The sequence below is a fragment of the Hippocampus comes genome, unplaced genomic scaffold (assembly GCF_001891065.2).
Source record: "Hippocampus comes isolate QL1 unplaced genomic scaffold, H_comes_QL1_v1.1 scaffold463, whole genome shotgun sequence".
NCBI lineage: Eukaryota > Metazoa > Chordata > Actinopteri > Syngnathiformes > Syngnathidae > Hippocampus > Hippocampus comes.
Window position 1 is genome coordinate 250,992 of NW_017806181.1, and position 13,114 is coordinate 264,105.

General features: G+C 58.5%; 1 protein-coding gene across 1 annotated transcript; it reads right to left on the reverse strand.

The window, feature by feature from the left end:
* Positions 1 to 4: 4 nt before the first annotated feature.
* apc2 (APC regulator of WNT signaling pathway 2) lies at positions 5 to 13,091 on the reverse strand. Its single transcript, XM_019855800.1, has 14 exons — positions 12,943 to 13,091; positions 11,061 to 11,230; positions 10,890 to 10,980; positions 9,552 to 9,855; positions 9,109 to 9,217; positions 8,828 to 8,941; positions 8,677 to 8,751; positions 8,157 to 8,243; positions 7,707 to 8,079; positions 7,449 to 7,547; positions 7,240 to 7,379; positions 6,843 to 7,037; positions 6,541 to 6,755; positions 5 to 6,437 (listed from the first exon to the last, which is right to left on the reverse strand). Exons 1-14 carry the CDS (start codon positions 13,031 to 13,033, stop codon positions 983 to 985), a joined length of 7,518 nt encoding a protein of 2,505 aa, XP_019711359.1. The 5' UTR covers positions 13,034 to 13,091; the 3' UTR covers positions 5 to 982.
* Positions 13,092 to 13,114: the final 23 nt, after the last annotated feature.

Sequence of the window (13,114 nt, forward strand, 5' to 3'; positions counted from 1 at the left end):
GTGCACGCCGAAGACTTTTTATTGGGTAAATACATGACAAATACGACTTCGGCGTCCTGCTATTCGCAAATTGACAATGTGATCATTTTCTGATGCCCAGCTCGTTTAGGTTGCCCCTTTGATGAGGTCTTCTTGCCATAACAATGGCTTACACGCTTTCTTCCATCTTCTTGTTCAGCAAAAAAAAAACAACGAGACATACGGGTTAGCCGCAGCTGCTAAAGCTAACACACGAGCAGGAGAGATTTGGCAACAAGACCCGAATGTGACACACGTTCAACACTTAAAACCATACAAATGCGAGCAGCTTGTACGAGGAAGACATATTCTTGATGTACTTCAGTCACCGACCTGGCACTGGTTGATTGGTGGATTCCTTCACACTAAATGGATCCGGAAACACTTTGGCCAATTTGCATGCCTTCACGCCATCATCAGCCAATTCATCAGCACGCTGTCTTTTTTCCTGCTGTATTTTTATTATTCTCACTATTATTTACACACCTGATGAGGGGAACACAGTCACGGCTGCACTATTCATTCCTGTCAATCAACTGAGAACATGACGATGCTCTTGCGCAAATACTAAATCACCGCGTGGGCATGTATGTGGCTTTGCCGTTAGCCCTTTGCATGTCGCTAATCGAATGGTTGAGGACCACGGTGCGAACACCGATGGAGAGCATCTGCCCGTGTTTGTGGCGAGAAGAGTTGGACGCGTTTGGGCTCGTTGAGGTTTGCATACTTTGCTGCTTTCTTCTGCAACTTTTCGAGCAAGCCATGATTATTCCGCACATAGAAAAACAAGGACAAAATGTCCGGGATGGGCGGGTGCCTAAAAGCCCCACGTTGCCCCCCCTCTCAATACCTCTGGTAGCGCGGACATAGTCGAAGATGGGATGCGGTGGGGCGTCGAAGCAAAAGAGGTGAAGGCGAGGGGAGGTCGTGTCCAGGACTCTCCAAAGTGTCTTTCATCAAACATCTACGACTGATTTTGGCTTTCAGTCTTGTGGTCAGCCTCCACGCTCTGGGCCTCCTGCGGGGCCGCCGCGGGGCTGGGGATGTAATTGAACGGAGAAACTCTGGCCGCCTTGCTCGGAGATCCTTGGCGGAAATGCACGGCTCCGCCGATGTGCCCGTCCGGCTTTCGGGTCGAGGCGGTGCCGTCTAAGTCTCCGTCTTGAAAGTTCCCCCCGGCGGTGGCGCTAAACTTCCTAAGTAGCGCTCGTCCCGCCGCATCTTCCGGAATCGCTGCCGCCGACTCGGCGGTGGGAGCGGGGCCGAAGTTGATCTTGGCGTGGGAGAAATCTTCCGTCTGAACCGTAGCGTCGCTCACACTGCGCGAGGCCAGAAGAATAGTCGGCAGCTTCCCCGGCAGAGAAGCCAGTGGCGGCTTGGCCCCGTCGGGGGAGGGCACCAGTGGTAACGCGTTGGCCGGCAGAGTGCTTTTCAAGATCTGCGGTACGTCTTCATCCCTGATCCTCCTCCAGGTGACCCTGTCACTCAGACGGGATCTCGGACTTTTCTTCTTCGTATCGTCCTCGCTTTTGGCTCGTCCGCTTGAGTCAGAGGACGATGAACGGAGTGAGGAACGGCTGGTCACTCGGCTCAGGATGTTTATACTCGGAGATGACGCGTGCCGTTTAAACGTTTCTTGGTCCTGTCGTAGTTGTCTCTCCCCCCAAACTCTGCCTGGAGCGTTTCGTTGAGCCGCTCTGTTGGGGCTTTCGGAGCTGGTTCTCCTGGATGGACCTCTTCCAGACGGGGTCCGATCTCTAGAGGTCACCCCGCCGGTGCTCCTGGCCTCCAGCTGAGGTCTCTGGACTCGCCGTGCTTGTCCTGCACCGTTTCCTGCCGTCTTGCTCGGGGGCTGGGCAGCCACCTTCAGCTCCCGGCAGCGGGATGAGCAAAGGAAGACTGCCGAAGCCCCCGGAACCGCCCGGTGGGGGGAAGCGTTCTGGGATCGGGACGGTGGGACGCGCGGCGCGCAGTCCCGTTTTAGTCCGCTCTTTGAGTCCTTGATGAACGTCAGCTGCCTCAAGAATCCGTTGGAGTCTGACTCGCCAGCGCTCGAACGGGCTGATGCCATCCTGGCCAGATCAGATCGGTGAGGAGGGAGGACCCGATTGCCGCCGCGCTGGTTTTGTCTACCCGTAGCCTGGTTGGTGACCAGAGGTGAAAGAGGTCTGGCCGCACTCACCGAATTCTGCATAAAAGGTATCCTGACCGGTGACTTCTGGGTCTTCGGCGGTGGTGTTTTTTGAACCCTGTTCACCACGGGAGAGCGTCCCTTTCTTTCTGGGGGGCTACCGGCAGGCGGGCCGGTCGATGGCGTGCCACCCTTTCTCAGGATAGGCCTGCTCGCTGTCGGAGTCGGCGACGTGAGGTTCTTCTGACAATGTTTGGACGGCGTAGAACTTTGCGATGAGCCGGAGGAGGAGCTCTTTGGTATCCGCGGAGGTGGAGTCGAGCTCCTTTTTGGCAAGTGCAGCTCCATGTCCTTTGGTCTTCCTAGTCGGTGAAGGCTCTTCGACCTGTGCTGAGCCAGCCCCGGGTTCTTCGGCGCATCTGTTTTGGCGGATACTTTCCTGGGCGGAGGTATTTGCGACGGAGCCGGCTCTTTCGCTGGCGTGTAGGTGACCGTTCTGCCTCTGAAAACCACCGGCAAGTTGGGCACCGGCTTGCGCTGCGCAAAGTCCAGAGCTTTGTTGGCCTTCTTGTCTTTCGCAAATTTCTTCTCCTTGGGGGTAAAGCTGGATGTTGAGATGAATGACAAAACGGATTCACTTTCTTCGGAGGAGAGGTCTTGAGACTTGGCCGCTTGCAGTCCAGTCACGACAGCGTCGGCGCCTTCTCGAATGGCTCGCCATTCCACGCTGTTCAGGTCCGAGTCTTGATCCCACGCCGGGTCGTCGCTGTCCTCATCCACGTGACAGACCTCTGAGGCCTTCGGCACTTGTTTTTGGCCGTTCTCCGCTTTCTTCTTCCTGCCGGCCACCTTCCGCCTCTGTTTGGGCATGGCGGAAGTTATGCACCTCTGAAGGAGGTCGTCCTCCGAGTCCACGCTGACAGAACTCGGAGAGCTGCGCTCGTCAAACTGGCCGTGGACGGCCAAGGACTTGGCTTGCCGCATCGTATTCAGGCTGGCGTTGTGTCTGTTCTTGTACCAAATCTGCTGGGCTTTGAATCTGTGGTCCTCAAACTCCGCGTCACTCAGGGAACTCAGCGAGGAGCTGAGCGAGTGACAGGCAGGGGAGTCGTCCGTCACCAGGTTCTGCTTTATCCTGTGAAAGCCTCTGGGCTTTGCTTGACAAGTCCAAGTCCTGCCGATGTTGCTCATGCTTCGCGACAGAGAATTCCTGCTGGCTTCCCTCGCGTGGCTTCTGCTGGCAAGTTTGGTTTTGTCCTGGTAGAAATGTTTGCTCTCCTGCCAAGACTGTGACGTTTGCACCGCGTTTCTGTTTTGAGCGGCGCTACCCTCTGGCTCGTGTTTTATAATGGGCAATTGCGGCTTCCCGGCGGGCCCCGGCCACTTCGTCTTCTTCTGGTGGCTGGGAGAAGGCTCGCGATTCCTCTGGTTGGCGACTCTGTCCGCCACTTCCTTGCTCTGCATCAGAACCTCCTGAGTGGAAATGACGTGTTTGCTCGTGCGGCCTGCCGGAATCACAGGCGGGTAGTTCGTCTTGTTTGCGTTGTGGAAGTGGGAGAAGATTCTTAAGTCTTCGATCCTCTTCGCCTCCTCATCGAGTATTTTTTGCTTGGAAACGGGCCCAGCCGGACAGTCCTTGACCGGGTACTGGAGCGTGTCGTCACTCAGCGAAGTCGTGCTGGAGAAATTGACCGGAGTGCCGTCGGCCGAGTCCGTGACGGACGAATCGTCAAACTTGACGTCCTTCTGCGGGATGACAATTCTCCTCCCGGGATACAGCTGCGTTTTGCCATTCGGGAGCATCATGTAAACGGGGAGACGCACGGCTTTTTGGGCACCGCGAAAACGAGGGGGGATGTGGGTCACCAAGGAAGGCCTGACCTTCCTGAATTTGGAGGGCATCGCTGAATTGATGCATTCCTTCAGGATCTCGATGTCATCGTCAGAGTTGCCTTCACTGCATCTCTCACCGTGGGCGAGACCCTGGTCATTGTCGTCCCGCAGAGCCGGGCTCCTCTCGCTTTGCTGGAGGAGCGGCGTCAGTTTCAGCTCCACGTCTTTCTCGATGTAGTGCTCGTGAAGAGGCAAAGCACTCAGGCTGGACGCGCAGGAGAAATTCTCTGTGGGCTTTTCCACGGTGAAGTAGATCATTGCGTCCAAATCGGCGGGCAGGTCGAACCGGTCTTTGGAGTCGCCGACCTCCATGAAGGTCCGCAGACTGTTTTCCCACGGAGCCGCCGAACCGGCCGTCTGCCCTTCCCCTCCGCCGGCGTCCGCGCAGCATGACGGAGTCTTGCTTCGACTCGGGGGCATCGTTTGGCCGGGGCTGTCCGGAAGATCGCTGGGGCTGACGGTTCCATCGATCATCTCGCTGCAGGGATCGCTTTGGATGGAGCTCGCAATGGACGGGGACTCAAAACTGCCCAGAGAACTGACCGAGCTACAGCGACTCATGACCAGAGGAGTCTCGTGGATGTAGTTCTCAGAAGAGCTGGACGGTGACCTGTCTTCCAGCGCCGTCGGTGCGGCTCCCTGAAGGAAGACCTTTTCTCTTTTGGCAGGGCACGGAATCGGGATGGGATCGGTCTCTTTGCTCGGGAAGGTTTTGGAGTCGGTCAGGAGCAGCTGGCTGTCACTCAGATCCTCTAAGGTCTCGGCCTCCTCCGCCCTCTGGACATCCTCTCCGTCCTCCGCCTGGATAATTTCAAGCGAGGAGTCGCTCTCCAGCTCGTTGTCGCTTTGTCCGTCCAGTGCTCCGTCCCCAGAAGACAGCGAGGACAAGGAGCTGCAGCGAGAAAAGCAGATGGGCGTGTTCTCCACAGAGTATTTCTGGACCGTCTCCATTGTGCCCGCGGTTGGGCTCCTGCCGGACGCCATTGGCGAAAACTTGGTCACGCTGCCTCCGGTCACGGCGGTGGGCGCCCAGGCTTGCCTCCTCGTGCCTTCCGCGGCCTCAACGTTGACGGACGTCGCCGCGACGCCAAGCGTGGCGACACTCTGAATGAGCGGAACCTGCCGGTAGGAAGGAGAAAGTTTGACGGAGGCCATGCTGACATCCGAAGAGACCTTTGTGGACACGCTCACGGGTGTTTGCACCGGAGGTTCCTGGATCTTTACTGCATCGGAGTCGAGGAGCCGCAAATCTATATTGTCCTGTTCATCCGCGCAATCTCTCTCTGGAATCGCTTCCCGGCTAGTCTGACTCAAGAGAGCGGGTTGCACGTTGCGGCGCTCGAGGTGAGCCGCGGTCAGATCCAGCCGGTTGGGTCGTTTCTGGGGGATCCGGGCGTCTGGGGCGGGTCTGACTTGATCCTTGCTGCCACAGTAGCCATCGCTGGTGCTGCCACTGTTCAAGCTGTCGGTGGACACGCTCGTATGAGCGCTTTTCAGGCGCAGTAACGCACGCGCCCTGCAGAGGCGTTCTCGACGGGCCGAGCTGCTCGTGTCCGAGAGACGGCAGGGGGAGCGCGACTTCGCGCCACTCTCGTTTTGCTCGGGCGACCCGTAAGGCCAGTCGGCCAGATGGTCTTCGGAGCTGAGGCTGAAGCTGTCCTCGGAGGAAGTGTGCATGGCGATGTCCTCCACTAATCGGTCAATCTTCGCAACGGCGTTGGTGATCTTCTTAGCCAGCGTCTCGGCGGCGGCGGACATGGCTTCGTCGGATGCCGGTTGTCCCCGGTCCGGCCGAGGCGGGTCCGGGTCCCGCTCGGGTTCGCTGTCCCGCTTACTGTTTTGTAGCAAGTTGGAGTTGTTGAGATAGGTGGAGAGCATGGAGAAGCTTCCGGTGTCCAGACTGCAGGAGACGTTGGGGGCCTCTTCATCGTCGAAGCAGCCCGAGTCCGACGCGTAGTCCTTGGCCAGGCTTTCGATGTGGCGCAGCTGCTTGTTGAAGCTCAAGTTCTTGGGATTGCGTTTCTCCAGCGTGTCAAAAGTCTCAGCCAGGTGTTTGGCATCCAGCTCGGCCTCCAACGCCCTCTGCTTTCTCATGTAAAGCGGAGGCACGCGCGACCCCGGCGAGAGCACCGACGCGTCCTTGTACTGCGGGGGTCGATTGGTCAGCAGGTTCCTCAAAGCTGCGGCGCTGCCCATGGCGATCATCTTGTGCTTGGAGTGGATGAGATTGCGCAGCGTGCTCACTGCGCCCAAATCCCAAAGCAGCTCCTGGTCCTTTGGGCTCCGGGCCGAGAGGTTCCAAAGTGTCCCGCAAGCGTTGCTGACGATGGTCAAGCTGTGCGAGCGCAGGTGTTGCAACAGAGTCTGGAGGCAGTTGTGGTCTCGCAATACTTGCCTGGAGGAAGAAAAGCATGGAAGCGCACGGTGAGCGTCGCCCCGCGGGCGTGTCTCCTCTACCCTGAGAAGATCGTCGGGACCGCACGAGCTGACAGACGCACCTGTAGTCTTCTCGCGAGGCCACCAGACTGGACACATTTCTCAGGATTCCGCCGCCACTCTCGATGATGGCGAGCGAGTTCGTCTGACAGCGGTACGTCAGCGTGCTAACCAGAAAGCCCAGAGCGCCGTTCACCGCGCACACCGCCTCCTTGTTGTCCAAGCTGTGAGCCGACAGATTCCACAGGGCGCTCAGAAGACTCTTCAAAGTGGACTCCTGGGGAGAGGGAGAGAGGGAGAGAGAGGTATTCTAAAAGCGGTTCTCGCCTGACGCCCGTCGCGGGCGAACCCGACAGGTCCTCACCTTGGTGGCCTGCAGGGCGCACGTCATCAGGGCAGGCACGCAGCCGATGTCCCTCAAGACTCGCTTGCTGCTGATGTCGGCCCGCCAGGACAAGTTCCTCAAAATGCTGGAGACCACTTGGTGGAGCTCCTCGCTGTCTGAGGCTAACTGGGCAACGAGAGCTTGCAGGCAACTCTTTCTCGAGCACAGAGTGGCCTGCGGGAGGCGATGGAGAACGGATGACAACGCGTCAGGAATGGGGAAACGACAACGCTCGCTCTCACGGTCTTCGTCGTCAATCAACATCGGTCGTTTCTCGAACGTAACGGACGAGGCGTCCGGCTCGGCCCCCCCACACGCAGCTAGCGTTAGCTTTAGCGGAGGACGCGTGTGGGCGAGGTGCTCCGGTAGCCCCCACCTTGTTGACCACATCTCCAAAGGTGAGGTTGGTCAAGGCCATCCCGGCGTAGCGCCGCAGCGCCATGTTGATGGGGTCGTTCTGCATGCCGTACATTTGCTGGTCCAAGTGGATGAGGTCCGCCACCGCCTGCAGACCACCTGGAGGGCAGCGCAAGCTCATCCACGACATCGCATTCACCGTCGCCTTCATTTGAATGCTTCACCCACCTAATTCGTTCATCGCACGGCGGAACTCTTCTTCAAAGGAAAGCTTCATGATGGCGCACGTGGCCTGACAGATCTGAGGGTCTACGGGTTCGGGAATATCTGACGAGAACGAGAAAGATGGAGGTGGCGCGGCTTGTCTCGCGGGGGTTCCTGAGCCCCACCCTTCGCCGTTTTGACTTTGTACGGCCCTCGGGCTCGCTGTCGATCCTCCGTGTTGTTGACGGACAGGGAAGCCGGACCGCCTCCAACGGTACTCACCAAGGATTCCGGTCGGACCGGGACGGCCCTCCGCGTGGTTCTCCATCCAGTCCCAGCCGCTGTCGCAGTAAGTTCGGACCTGCTCCAGCATGTGCAGAACTCTCATCTCCCGGCGGGCCTGGCCCTCGTCCTGCTGGGAGTAGATGATGTTGTGCAGGGCGGCGCCCGCTCGCGACTTGGCCTGGCGGCTGCAGCACGCCTCCCCCGGCCCGCCGGCTTCTTCGTGGAGGATCTGGACCAACAGGGGAACGCCGCCGGACTTCCTCATGGCGATGCAGCTGTCCTGGGAGCTGGAGAGGGCCAGCAGGGTCCGGGACATCTCTTCCTTGTCTCTGTTGGCCAGCATGGACAGCAGCCAGAAGACCATCTCCATCTGCGGTGGCCGGGCGGCGTTCAATCGTCAAAAACGCTTCCTGCCGCGCGAGCGCGAGCGGCGAGCCGACCGGCTACCTTGCCGCCGCCGTCCGCCGCCCCGTCCGCGCCCGCCGTCGCGTTGCTCTCCGCTTCTCCGACGGGGGGCCTCTCCGCGCCCAGCAACTGCACGCACGGACGCACGCGGGCAATACAAGTCAGTGACTTGGATGTTTTCATTGCGGCGCATTTGTGTATTCGCTTGTGCGTCTGCGTTTCTTTGTGTGTACGCAGGCGCGCGGTTTCCGCATCCAGGAGGTGTACGTTTGGCGCAATTGGCATCGTCTTTTTTGTTGTTGTGGTTTTGTTTCGTTTTTCCAAGGCGGAGATCACCGGCAAACGGGAAGTGAGCGCCACCGACAAAGACGCTGACTCGTTAGCATTCCAAGAGAGCGGCGGCGGAGGCTCGAGGCCGACCCGAGTCTCTCTGTGGCAACCGCTCACAATTCAACACTACGGTACGCACGAGGGGAGAAAAACACTGACACACTGAGGGACACATCGGCACCATCAAATACACAAAGCCCTTTGTGAGCCTGCGTGCGCGTGTGTGTGAGACCTGCAGTTGGCTCTCTTGACTCCCTTGGGTCTCCTGCAGTTCTTTTTCCAGCTGCTCCAGACGGGCGACGCGCATCTGCAACACACACAAGGCACCCGAGCTGCCGCGTGCCGACGACCGAGCGGCTCGCGGGCGTTTTGCGCTGGGCTACCTGCGTGCGGTGGATCATCTCCTCGCTGCTGCCGAAGCGTTCCTCCATGACGCAGCGCACCTGCTGAACTTCGAACTCCAGCTGCTGGCGGATGAAGTCCATCTGCCGGGAAAACTGCAGCAAACGCGACGGCCGGGTGTCACGCACGGCTGGCTCGCCCACACACACACCCGTGTGTGTGTGTGTGTGTGTGTGTGTGTGTGTGTGTGTGTGTGTGTGTGTGTGTACCGTGTGTGTGTGTGTGTGTGTGTGTGTGTGTGTGTGTGTGTGTGTGTGTTTACCGTGTCAACGCGAGGCAGGTGTGTGAGCTTCTGGGACAGCGCCTCCAGCTGGCTGAAGTACCAACAGCGTTCTCGCTCCTCGCGGTCAATTTCTCCCAAAAGTTGGTTCCTGCGGAGGGACGAGAGCGGCGTCAGCGCTGAGCTTTCGTGGCTTCCAACCGGCTCCTCTCCCTTTGTACCAAAACCCCTTCCGCTCGCGGCGTGTGCAATGAAAAGTTGCTCGTTGGTGTTTTCTTTGAGCTCGTCATCGGAGAAGTCGGAAAGGCGGCGAACACCGGCAAATGGTGAAATCGGCAACACCAAATGGGCTCTCGTGACCATTTACTGTCTGTTTGTAGCCATGTTGGTATCCGTGCGCATTGGCAAGGATGCCCCTCCCCCTTTGTCACCCTCAAAAAAAAAAAAATCTTCAATGGGATAAACAGCGAGCGCTCACCACTCACCTCTCCTTGTAGAGTTCGTTCATGTGATGGTCGCTGAGGCGCCCGTCAGCGCCACTGAAGACGGCCGTTTTGGGCGGGGCCCCGTCCAGGAAGTGATGCGGCGACACGAGGGAGGAGGAAACGTCGGCGCGAGACGGGGCTTGAGCCGAAGAAGAGGACGAGGTGTGGCAGGAGGGCGGGGGCGCAGCCAGCTGGTCCTCTCGCTCCGCCGCACCTCCTCGATTGTCCGCCAGCAGACGCGACCGGTGACCCTGGTGACCTTGATGCTTCAGCTCGTAGTAGTTGGTCAGGTCCACGTGCAGCTCTGAAACGCGTACGCGGGCATCAGTTCGCATTCGCATGACCGTCTTTCCACCGCAGGCAAGTCGACATCTGGAGTTGCCCGCCTCGCCGCCGTGAGCTCGCCTGGGAGACGTTGCGCACGATGGGCAGCAACGCCGTTGCCCCCACGCCGAAGAGAGGACACGATCGGGCCCGCGTGCTCTTTGTGCGTGCCGCCGCGCAGGTTCGGAATGAGCCGAAGATCCGGGCCGGCTTCCACGAGCGCTTCTGTCGCCTTTTGGATTTGACGTCAGCCGTCAACCGGCGGAGCGAATGATATGCTTTCATGTTCAAATATTCAATTCTCTTCTGTGTTACAGGACCACTCAAAAGTTTGGAGCTGCCCTCTAATTCGGTGTTTTTTTTTTTTTTTTCATGATGTAAAGATTTCCTGAAGAACTGTCGACTAATTCTTAGGTTACCGACATTAGGACGAAAAGTTGATGGATGATTTGGTCAACAGCAACGACACAAAAACAAACAAAAAACAAAACATGCGTGCATCCATTGCATTCTCTGAATCGCTGCTCCTCACCAGACGTCGGCACTGTGAGGCGGACGCGCTGACCGGTCGACGAATCAAAAAAACAAGCAAACAAAAAAGAATATGTTTGATTATTTCGATTGTTGAAAGCAGGCACGTTTGGGCGTCGAACGTGGTTGACGGAAGTTCCGGTAGAACGAACGGAGGTGAAAGAGTTGAGGTCCCTTGGCCCCATCGCGCCACGACGCCAAAACACGTTTGCGGCGTGGAGGAAAGGCCGCAAGCGCCCTGACGGGGGCGTTCTCGGCTTTCAAGAAACCGCAGCGCGTGTCCTCCAATTTCTGGTCGGCCGAGCGCCTCCGCTGGAAAAAAGTCTGCGACCGCATCGCTCGCCGCGAGCGCCCGTTTGTCGTCGGCTTGCTCGCGCGGCCGTCGACCGATGCGCCTTTTGAAGCCGGGCGCGGGGAGACGGCGCCGGCGCTCCACCTCGTTCTCGCCGTCATCGTTTTAGCGGACGCGCGGGCGTCGGACACCTTGGAGCTGGCGCAGGACGTCGCCGCGTCCCGACGAGGCCAGAGTCCCCGCCTCCTGCTCCAGTTGACACTGCAGCTGCTTCAGCACTTCCTGCGTGGCGGCCACGACAAGGGCAACGTGATTGACGGGTCGCGGCAAAGGTCGCGACGCCGGCGGCCAAGGCGACCGACCTTCATGCCGAAGGTCTCCGTCTCCAGCTTGCAAAGGTGGTTGGAGTTGTCCTCCAGCTCCCTCCTCAGGTGGGAGTTCTCCTTGCGCAGCGCCGCCACCTGGTGGGCCAGCTGGTCGTAGGAGGCCGCCGCGGCGGCCATGGTGACGCCGGGGCCCGGCGGGGCGCCCCCTGCGGCGAGGAGTTAACAAACATTGGCAAGGTGTCGAGGTTTACCTGAAACGATGTCCGTCGTCGCGCCGGGCAAGGCGACAAGGCCAGTGCGACTCGGCGAGAAGTCGGAAAACCGGCCGACTTTCTGCTTCTGGCCTCTGTGGGGCGTCAAGGTTTTCGTGCGATGGCGCCTGTCGGAAATCTGCTCCGAAAGCGCCTTCGACTTGAACTTGGTTCTTACTCCACCTGTCCGCGCCGCACTTTGCTTTGCTTTGCGGCTCGAGGAAGTCCCTCCTCCGATCGGCTGACGAGTGGCGCTTGAAAAGATCCGCCAAGAAGATGGGACGCTTGCCTCAAAGTGCGGCGCCCGCAGAACCAAATTTGGCGAGCAAATGTTTTTGGTTCTGGGGGCATTTGAAGAGCTCTTTCCGTGTCGTCGAGAAAATTCCACAAAGACGGCGGCCGCTTGTCACGTTGCAACCCGGGCACCCGATTGGTGATGACGCCCGTGAACGACGGCGCAAAGGCGGGCCCACATCGAATCGAGTCATCGAAAACTCATCAATTATCAAATTCGCGGACAATTCTTTTGATCATCTTTTGTGTGTGTGTGTGTGTGTCTGATTCGCTTCGCTTTCATCAGCGTACGGGACCAGAATCGGTTCATCAGGGGGAAAGCAAAAAAGATTTTTGTCATAAATACATTTTCTCTCTGATGATTCCATCAAGTGATGGAATCATCAATAGAGTGATGGAGTGTCCAAACGTTTGCTCGCTGCAGTCCTAATTCCAAGTCCGAATGAAGTGGGCTCATTGGCGTGCCGTTGTTACGGTGCCTAAAAGTGATTTTGTAGTCAAACGCGAGAGCAGATGGAAACGTCAATAATGGCGCCCGAGGGGCGGGGGGCCGAGAGCGCAGTCGCAAGGGGAAGGTCTGACGCGAGACCAGGCCGCGGAAGTGGCGGACGGCTCCTCTGAGTGCGGACGGCAAGCAAGCCGCTTCTTGTGGTCGGCACCTTCAACATCATCTTCAGCTGTTGGCGTCCAAAAGTGAACAAAGAGTATCCCCGACTGACTCCGCCCCCCCTCGCCTCCCTCCTCCTCCAAAGAGAGAGAGGGACCGGTCACCGCGGCAACCGCATCCGCCGCGAGCGGAGAAGGCGAGCTCATCCGAGCATGAAAAAAATCAAGCGAGCCGTCGTGCTCGCTCCGCCCTCGACGGCGCTGCAAAAACGGCCTCCCGAGACTGTCTCGCGAGCGCGGCAGCCGCATCCCGCGGGCGAGGAGCGGCCGCGAGGGGACGCGCGCGGTCCTCGCGGTCGCCTCGCGGCCTCTCCTCGGCGAGCGCGTCGAGACCAAGCTTCGTCCCGCTTCCTTCCTGGTTAGCATTAGCCGAGCCTGACTTAGCATCGCTGAGCAGGTCAAGATCGCTTCCGGTCCCAAGAAATCACGTGCCCCGCTCATGTCGCCATTGCGCTCGTGAGCGAAGGAGGAGCAGAAAAGAAAGAGAAAGGCGTACCAACGTCGAGCGCCTTCTCTGTCGGTCACTTTGACTTTGTGCGGATGATTCATATTTGAGCTCCAAAGAAATGCAAGCTACGTTGAAATTCATCCCCGAAAGCTTCATTTCAAGACCGAATGAAAAGCATCTTCATCGCCCCCTCCCTCCCTCCTCCTCCTCCTCATGCCCCTGCTAAAGATGCAAAATCGAGGTCACGCTCGAGGTTTACCGGCTGCAATCGAAGCACGTTTGTGGGGGATGTGGCAACCATCCACATTTTGGCTGGAGGAAGATTTGCTCTCTTTGTCCGCGCTCAGCATTTCTTTGTCTGTCCTCCATTTTCTTCCATGCACTTGCCTACATCTCTCGTCATCATGCCTCTATCGAAACAACGCCCCCCA